General features: G+C 43.3%; 1 protein-coding gene across 1 annotated transcript in view; it reads left to right on the top strand.

The window, feature by feature from the left end:
- GABRA3 (gamma-aminobutyric acid type A receptor subunit alpha3) overlaps positions 1-8,584 on the top strand; it is a 321,718-nt gene extending 313,134 nt beyond the window's left edge. The window contains exon 9 of the mRNA XM_046673707.1: positions 6,615-8,584. Coding sequence (XP_046529663.1) covers positions 6,615-6,950 — 336 coding nt within the window. The 3' untranslated portion in view covers positions 6,951-8,584. The remainder of the gene's footprint in view (positions 1-6,614) is intronic.
- The last annotated feature ends 1,340 nt before the right edge of the window (positions 8,585-9,924 follow it).

Raw genomic sequence — 9,924 nt, forward strand, 5'->3', positions numbered from 1 at the left:
ATAGACAGAGCCCAGAAACAGGACCAAGTGCCATAGGAGAGAGAAAACCAAAGTGTTCCCTCTCCATTTTTTTCTTTTCACCTTAACTTGGCTGTTTCCGGAGGAAACTACTTCCTCAGTTGCCATTGCAATAGGAAGGCACGCTTCTATCCCTTCCTTGCTGCTTCCAGGTCATTACCTCCTCCTTTACTTCATGCAGACTGCCTTGGGCTTTGATGCTCCTCTCATCTGGCTGTCTCACTCTCTATTTTCCTTCATCTTGCCAACGTTATTGACTCCAACATGCTCATTTCATATATAGGATTTTTACAGGTAGTTTACGTTTTTTGCAACAACTGCAAGTTCTGTCTTTGTTTTCCACTTGGATGACCCATCTGATATCATAAACTAGAACTGAGCCTGTGGCCAGTACTATCAGCGGAGCTCTGGGTCATCTCACCTGCTGGGTACCGCTACTGTGTCCACCACTAGGTGAGGGCTTTGGAAATGGACCAATCTAATTGCCTGTATACTTGCTCTAGTGGTTTTGTTTCTTTGTTTTTGTCAAGAAGACTGTAAGAGTTAAATCTGCTAATCATATTAGTATGTTTGGACCTGTCACCTGATATCAGAAAGCTCATAATAAACTTTGTTTTGGACGTGCGAGGTCATATGTTCTACAGGACCCACCTCCATGTCATCTCTGATCAATGCACAAATTATAGTTTCCTCTGTGGTTATTTATCCTCCCCTCACTTCTTATCTTTATACTCTAATGTGCGTTCTTCTAGACTTATCCTCCTACCCCTCATAAACTTTCCTTCACTTCCTTCAGAAACTCTTGTTCACTGGAAAATAAACTATTCTGTACAACTGGCTTTTTCACTGAATGACCCCTCCAACTACTTCCTGTCTTGACTGACACCCATGTCTCAGCTGGAGATGTTAATCTTCTCTCTCCTGTTTTCCGGAAGTGAAGTTCACATCCTCTTAATCCCCAATATTGCTTTCAGACTATTACTCTTCCACTCTTTTATACTAAAGATGTCTCCTTTGAATCTCCAGATCTTCACTTGGATTCTCATGCATCAGGATTTCCTGTTTTTCTCTTACTTCCTTGATATTCTCCTTTGCACTCAAGTTGCCATCTCTCTCACTGGCCTCATTGGATTTCCCTCTTAATTTTATTCCTGTGCTTTTTATGCCAACTATCTATTCTCTGCCCAACAGTCAGAATGATCATTTAAAACTGTAAATTAAAAAAATGTGGCTCAAAATACTTTAATGGCTTCCAACCATAGTTAGATCAAACTCCATAATGCTTATCATGGCTTTGAAAGTCTTATAGGATCTGGTCCCCAGATCTGTGATACTACCTCTTACCATCCTTTTTTTTTTTTTTCATTCAACTCCACTTAGGTCAAGGAGTGGCCTCCTTGATGGTCCTTGTACAAGTCACTCTTGTAGCAACCCGAAGTGCTTTGTCATTACTGTTCTCTCTCTCTGCAAGTTTTGTTGCTCACATCTTTTCATGGCTCACTTTCTCGTTTTATTCAGATCCCTGCTCACCTTCTCAGAGAGACTTTCTCTGACTAGCGTTCATCATCCTTCTTTGTCCCCGCCCTGCTCTATGTGTCGCCATTATACTTCTCATCTCCTGACATATATTGTTGTGTATATTTAGTTGCTTACATGTTTATTACATGCTCCTCTTCACTGGAATGTGAGCTCCTTGAGGGCATGGGCCATGTTTTACTGTTCACTACTGTACCCCTAGCACCTAGCATAGAGCCTGCCATGTAGTAGACACTCAGTAAATACTTGACAAATAAATGAATAACCTCTATAGTTTCTCAAAGTCCATGGTTCCCTCTCTTCTTGCTTTTCTCTCTAGCCTTGGCCATGTGCTGTATCACCGCAGTCACTCACCAGCACCCGCACCCTCCACCTCCTCAGTCACTTCAGTCCAACTCCCCTACTTCTCTCTCAAAAAACTCCACAGCCATTGATGGATTGGTGACATTTATGAGTTTATACTTTTGAGGTCTGCTGGGCTTTAACCTGTGCCTGCAATCCTTCTCTGTGTCCCTAATCAGTTCTGTCTTCTATTTCCTATAAAATCTATTTTAAATCTCGACTCTTCCCTTCACCTTCTCCATGAGGAATTTGCTTTAACTGTGCACCTTTGTCCCCACCAAAACATAGATAGTCTTTGAGTCTCATCCACTCTCGCCTTAGCTGTGATCTCGCCCCAGGCAACTCCCCAGTTTGGCTCTGGATGCTTCCCACCTTCTCAGGAAACTTTTGCAAGTGATTCCTTTTCTTCCACCTGCGTTTTTCTCTCCGTCTATTGGCTTACTGGCCCCCTCCTAATCCCGCATGCGCCCTTCCTCTTTTGAATTTGCCTGACTCATTATTTATGCCTCTCTGCATGTTTCTTTTGCTTTTTCCCTTACTTTTAGTTCTCTTATTTTAATTAATCTCCCTCATTAGTCTAAAATTTACCATCTTAACCATTTTTAAGTGTACAGTTCAGTAGTGTTAAGTATATTCACAGGGTTGTACAACCAATTTCCAGAACTCTTTTCGTCTCACAAAACTAAAACTCTGTCCTCATTAAACAACAAATTCCCATTTTCCCCCCTCCCTCCCCCTGGCACCCACCATTCTCCTTTCTGTCTCTATGACTCTAACTATTCTAAGTACCTCATATAAACGGAATCATATACTATTTGTCTTTTTGTGCCTGGCTTATTTTCCTTAGCATAATGTCCTCAAAGTTCATCCATGTTTTAGCTTGCATCAGAATTTCCTTCCTTTTTAAGACTGAATAATATTCTATTGTGTGGATAGACCACATTTTGTTTATCCCCTCTCCTCTCTATGGACACTTCAGTTGCTTCCACCTTTTGGCTATTGGGAATTAATGCTGCTATGAACATGGGTGTGCAAATATCTCTTTCGAGACCCTGCTTTCAATTTTGGGGGATATATACCCAGAAGTGGAATTGCTGGGTCATATTTTAATTCTATTTTTAATTTTTGGAAAAACTAACATACCATTTTCCATAGCAGCTGCATCATTTTACATTCCCAACAGTGCACAGGGTTCCAGGTTCTCCACATCCTTGTCAACACTTGCTATAGTCTGTTTTTTGTTGTTGTTGATAGTAGGTATCCTAATGGGTGTAGGGTGATATCTCATTGTGGTTTTGATTTTCATTTCCCTAATGACTAATGATGTTAAGCATCTTTTCATGTGCCTGTCGGCCATCTGTATAACTTCTTTGGATAAATATCTATTCGAGTCCTTTGCCATTTTAAAAGTTGGGTTATTTGTTTTTTGGGTTTTTTGTCATTGCTCTGATTTGTCTTTGAATCCCACATAGTATATACTCCATTACTTTGCTCCACTTCTGAAAACTTGGGTTTGGGAAAGTTGGATGGCTGTTGGGGATTGTCACACAGGGTGCAGACCATATCTGCATATACTCTGAGGTCCTGGCTGGGTCTCAAGTACATTCAGGGCTCCAACTAAACCCCTAATTAGTACTTCTGGAAACAACGACCAGGAGTGCCATCTGAGGAAAACTCTTGAGTGGGACATGCATTGGTCCATAAAAGTTTTCATTGCCTCATCCTAAAAACCCACATGAGGTGGCTTCCCAGGAGGAAAGGTATCCTTATCCTAGGGTCAGACTGCTTGGGAGAATTTGGAGGAGTCAATGTCAGTTTCCTGGTGTGGGAATTAAGTCCAGCCTGAATTATAGAGATATGCTCTCCATATAGAAGAGGTCAGAACTCAGGAAGAACAAACTAGAAATCACATCGAGAATCTTCAATGCGGAGGAGGTCATTTTTCGTTCAGTAAACATCTATCATGTGCCTAAGAGCCAGGCACTTGGCTAGGGAGGTAGAAATAGAATCACAGTTTGGGCAAAGTTAAGTCCTTCTAGTTTGTATCTATCAAATTCCAGAACATAGAGAAGTATTAGAAAACTAGATGCCGAAATGGAGAAATATTAGCCATTAATCTCTGCCTCCTGCTCCTGTCTTCTTGACACTATAGCTTTTGCTTTGATTTCCTTCTTTGACAATTTAGGTAAAAATTATAGTGGCTGATTAAAATATGCCATGTTGGAAAGGGCAAGGGAAATGAAAAGATGTTTTCCTTTATTACTTAAAAAATCTGTGGTTTAAGCAACTGCGGCTTCTCCCCACCGATAGACTACAGAGTGCCCACGGAGCTAATGAAAGTGTTTGCTGTTAAGAATGATTGTTCCAGAGACTTGATCATAACCAGCTTATCAGATGACTAAATGAAATAACACATGTGAAAGCTTCTGGCAAAATCAGGGTAGTGGGGGTTTTTCTTCCCTTTTTTCTTTTTTTTTGTTTACTCACGAAAAAAGAGATTACTAAGCAAATTAATGAGTAAGCAGGCAAAGAAGTAAAGTGCTCTTTTATTTAACAGCAGAGGCATTTAGCAGCAGGCCTCTATCCACATATTGAATTTGCTAATTATAATTGAGTCCCGTGTAGTATTTAAGGCATTTACAAGGTTCTTAGAAGCCTTAGAGTTCTGTCCGCCTTCCACTTGGAGCAGTGTGACTGCAGTCCTCAAAGAGAAAGAACAGTATTGCTTTTTAAGTGTCCCATTAGTCAGACTGTTCATTTACTTAAACCCACACCCTCTCATTTGTCCCCCCCCCCCCCCCCCCCGATTGAAAACCCTGCAGGCAGCACAGGCAGGCAGAGCAGGAGAGCCTGGCATACAAGGCCTTTGCCATGCACACTGTGATCCAGCTACAGCAAGCTCCTGGGCACCCCTCAAACAATCAGTGCCCTTGGCCTGTGTACTGTCCTTTGCTGCATCTTCCTCTGGTGAGCTCCTGCTCATCTTCTGCCACCCAGCTCACAGAACTCATTGCCTTCTCTGAGCCACCTTCTCCAGCACCTGTCCAGTAGAGGGAGGTACTGTGCCCCTCCCTCTGCTGAATTCCCACCACATCTGGCCCACATCTGTTGGAACTCTGATTACATTTTAAGTCAATGATGTGTTCACAGGGCTCTCTCCCCCAGTGGACTGTGAACTGGAAAACAGGGACTGAAACTGACTCATCTTTTAACCTTTCCACCCATCCCTAAATACCTACATAGTTCTTGGCCAAGTAGATACTCAGTAAATATTTGGCAAAAGTTATTATTAGGATCAGGAAGGTACATGGCAGTGTGGTCAAAAGGAAAAAAATATGAAAATAGTGGAGACTCTGAAGTAAAGAAGAAAAGAGATAGAAAGAGATTCAGAGAAACGTGTAAGAGAGGGAGTAAAGGAGTAAAACACAGATGCTGGGAAGCCAAGTAACACTGAGACAGGGAACATGGCGAGGTGTGTGAAATAAGCGTGATACAATGAGTCATCACTTCATACTCTTGGGCACTTCTGAAGCTCATCTAGCCCCACTTTTCCCTAGAAACAAAGAGGGATGGAAGGCAGAAAAGGCCAGAGGGGGAGTGAGGCAACCAACACTACAGATTATGAGCTTGGCCACTGCCTTTGGCCTGAGTCAGGAACTGGCCTGCTCCCTTGGCCTCCTTTTCCTCAGCCTCTCTCTTCTGATCCAGGGCTGAGCTTTGTCTCCTCTTTTCTTTGCTACATGGAGGTTCATGTATACACAAGTCTCATATGTGGGAACAAATGGGCACATGTGTGCATGCTTGTTTCCTATTGAGTTTTCTTTTTACTCTGAAAAAAAATCCACAGGCAGTGTCATAGGAAGCCCCTACCTGTCCTTGCATTTGCTGTGTCAGAGGGGAGTATTTGCATAGCTCCCTGGGAAGGCTGTGGCTCCTACCTGCAGCTTTGCAAGAGTGGAAAACCCTGGTGTGGCCCCAGCTTGCCGAACACATTTACAGTGCATGAAGGGTGAGATACTGTTGAAATGATGCACGTAAACATGCCGTAGTATTTATTGTGTCTTTACGACGAAATGACTTTCAGACTCACTGAGCTCTCTTCCTCACAGGAGATGTGCCACTTGATGGTTGAAGCCTTTTGGAGTTATTTCTCGGGTAACCAAAAAGTGTCTCGCGCCTAGAAAGCAGCACAGTGCAGCACTGGATAAAAGTCAGGAGCCCAGGTGGCTAGTGTGGGCTCTGCTACTCAGTCTGAGGCTGAGTTTTCTTGTCTGTCAAATGGGAGTAATCTCACCCACCAACCTCATAGGGTTACTGTGACGATCAAATCACATGATTATATAGGACCCTTCATGTGACCAACATTTCACAGTTTTCTGGTGATTTCTACTACCATTCTCTCATCTGATCCTCTCAACAACCGTGCCAAATATTTTGATCCTCATTTTGCAGATGAAGAAACTAAAGCTCAAAGAGAGGTGACTTGGCCAAAGCCACATAGCTAGTAAACCAGGATAATGCAAATTTTTTGTTTTCAAACTCATCTTCAATTATCCCCAGACACAACCTGGCTACTCAGTGCTATTGGCTTCATGGCCACTGTTTCTTAACTTCCCTCATGGCACCTCCTCCCCACAGCCTCTGAGAGTGCTCTGTCTAATGAATTAATTAGTTTTTGTTTTGTTCCCCCCTTCTCTCCTACTGTTTCTGGCCCCTAGAAGAAAACACCAGCAGCCCCAACAAAGAAAACCACCACCACCTTCAACATCGTGGGGACCACCTACCCCATCAACCTGGCCAAGGACACTGAGTTCCCCACCATCTCCAAAGGCGCTGCTCCCAGTGCCTCCTCCACCCCAACAATCATTGCTTCACCCAAGACCACCTACGTGCAGGACATCCCGACTGAGACCAAGACCTACAACAGTGTCAGCAAGGTTGACAAAATTTCTCGCATCATCTTTCCTGTGCTCTTTGCCATTTTCAATCTGGTCTATTGGGCCACATATGTCAACCGGGAGTCAGCTATCAAAGGCATGATCCGCAAACAGTAGATAGTGGGTGCGCAGCAACCAGAGCACTGTATACCCTAGGAAGCATCCAGGCACCCAAACCCCAGGGCTCCCCTATGTGTGTTTCAGGATTTTTCATTTAACCCTCTACCAAGCCGTGACTCTCAAATCATATTTATGAATCTCAATGAAAAAACAATAACAACAGAAAAAAATTGCCCCTCTAACATTGCTGAGTGTACCCTCAGAGCCAAACACTGCCATTTGTCCAAATGCTCATCTTAGTCTGCCAGTCTCCCCAAGCTGAGGGCACTGCATGTATTTTACTGCACTCTGCCCTCTGCAGAAAGAACAGGAGACTCTACTACCTATAGTGGGAGCCTTGGCTGTTTGAGAGGTCCACACCAAGGACAATTGTTGACTGATCCAGATCAGATGATTCTGACTCACTAGGGAGCTAGGCTGGGCTATCTCATATGGGAAAGTCACCTCCCTGCCAAGACAATTAGTCAAATACTGGATGGGGCAAGAAAGTTGGGCTTGGTGGTAGTTGAGGCTTGAAGTCTGGCTCAGAAGAGAAGGCTGCTGGCAGGCAAAAGTCAGATTCTATCCTCCATACCTGCCACACCCCAAAGCCTAGCCCAGGCCCAAGAACTTTGCTCCCATTGTGTCAGGGACCTCTGGTCCTCTGTTGATGCTGATTCTGAGAGGGGTGAATCAGAATAGAGTTGATTGAGTCAACTAAAACATTATCTTTATTACCAGTTTGATAATATATTATTTATAGGCCATTTGATCTCATTTGTTCATAATGCGAGTAAAAAGGACATTTATAATTATAATATTTTCTGAGGAAGATTAGCCCTAAGCTGACATCTGTGCCAATCTTCCTCCACTTAATATGTGGGTCACTGCCACAGCATGGCTCATGAGTGGTGTAGATCTGCGCTCAGGATCCATACCCACAAACCTGGACCGCTGAAGCAGAGTGCACCAAACTCAACCACTATGCCACAGGGCTGGCCCCTAAATTATAAAATTTTTATAAGGTAGCTAAGCTAAGTCTCAGATGTTTGAATGACTTGCCTAGGCTCCTTACAAGTGTCTGTAGTAGAGAACTATCTTGCACCCCTTTCCAAGGCCAAAATGAAGACATGACTGAGAAGCCAGGTCCACCTTGACCTCAGAATTGGCACAATCTCAATAGGCCTGCTGGGTCCTGAAAACAGTTTGGTTGGACACCTAAAAGAGTTTTAGAAAGTTACAATATGTCACCCAAGCAGACCACTTCTAATAGTCACAGCTCAAGGGAATGAGATTGTTTAAGATGGCAGCCCCAGCCCCTAGTCCAGAGTATCCTAGAAGGCTAAAGTAAAGCCACAGATGGCACCAAAAGCAGATTCTCCCTGCCCACTCTGTGAACAACGCTCCTAAGGGGTCTATCATTAGCTGCTGGTTGCCTTTTCACCCATCCTTCCCCCATTCCCTGCTTCCTTGCCATTGCTGGGATAATGCATGCAAGTCCCATTATTCCTAAGACTGTGTCTGTAGATAAATTCATGACTAGAAGAATGTGGTGTCGTGGATCTGTGGGGATGGGGGGTGGGGTGGGTGGGGCTGCTAATGATCGTCTTAAGGAATTTAGAATGGAAGCCTGACCTTTGCCTCTCTGTAGAAATTGTGTTTCCAAATGCTTTGGTGCAATGTTTAGCGGCTGTTTATTAAACTCTTTCTGAATTATACTTGGGCTGGCGAACTTTTTTTGGTCACTCTTTGCCTAACACAAGCGGTACTTTGTTCTTGGCTTTCACCTCCACTCTCATGCCACCCTTACCTTCCAGTTCATATTCCACCATAGGCCTGTGCTGGAAAAAAGGTATATCCAGAGCAAGAGACCTACTACAGTGATCCAAAATGGAAGCCATGTGAAAACATAGCTTTGATTGACTCAGGGGTCTCATTACCCAATATGACAGAGAAGGAAACACTTGTATTGCTCCCTCTGCTAAATTCACCCACTCCCAGGACATAGAGAGAGGGATTTTCATTGCAATTCTAAAGGCTCTCTCTTTTCCATTGATTACTATTTCCCTTAGGCAATAGTCTCCTTAGGTGATAGTTATTAGGCAGAAGGAGAGTGAGTGGTTGGTTGATCCACATGTTGGAAAATGGATGATGACCCTTATTTCTTACAGAATTAGGAAAAATCTGGGAAATAATCTCATGAGATCTGCTTGAGGAAATTGCATGGCTCTTAAGGGATGGGGAAAATCTCCTTGGGAGAGCATTTTAAATCATATAAAAGGTTTTCTTGTCTGAAATAAAATCAGAGACTTGGACAGTCTGACACTTGGTGCATGTTCCAGCCCTGTGGTCATCTGATGGATGCCCTGCTGCCCTAGCAATCTCACAGTCCCTGACTAGTTCAACCGTGCCCTGAGAACAACCATGCGAGGCACACATGGCTGCCTCCCTAGCAAAATTGCCTGATACCAATATTTAAGTGTTGTCATTTCCTTGAAAACCTTTTGAAGCCACTTTGCCTCTGAAAACAATGTCCCTAGTCTTAGGGGAAATCTCAAGCTGTTCCCATCAGCACTTCTGTTGCTGAGATACCCTAGAGTTTGAAACCCTATGTCAAACTGGAACCAGCATCTCTGGACTCAAGTATTATATGGTATTTAGTGCATCAGAGTCATATTCCTAGCCATTCTAGAGGCTGCTGGAAGAATGTCTCACACAGTAGGTACTCAATAAATATTTATGAATAAATTAATGTGAATCTAGATCAGAGCTATATGGGGGAGAGTCTCTTCAGGGTGGTGTTGGAGAGGAGACAAGCTAAACCATGATCAGTGGAGATTAATGGAAATATAAATGCAATTTGTAGCTGCCTAAAGCAGCTTGAAGAGCATCCAAGTACTAATAAATGTACTCTGTTTTAAGTCATTTTAGATACCTGTTTCTTGCTTAAATAATTGTTTGCTCCTATTGGCTTTTAAATCTGGGAGGTTCA

Source organism: Equus quagga, chromosome 10 (genome assembly GCF_021613505.1).
Source record: "Equus quagga isolate Etosha38 chromosome 10, UCLA_HA_Equagga_1.0, whole genome shotgun sequence".
Taxonomy (NCBI): Eukaryota; Metazoa; Chordata; class Mammalia; order Perissodactyla; family Equidae; genus Equus; species Equus quagga.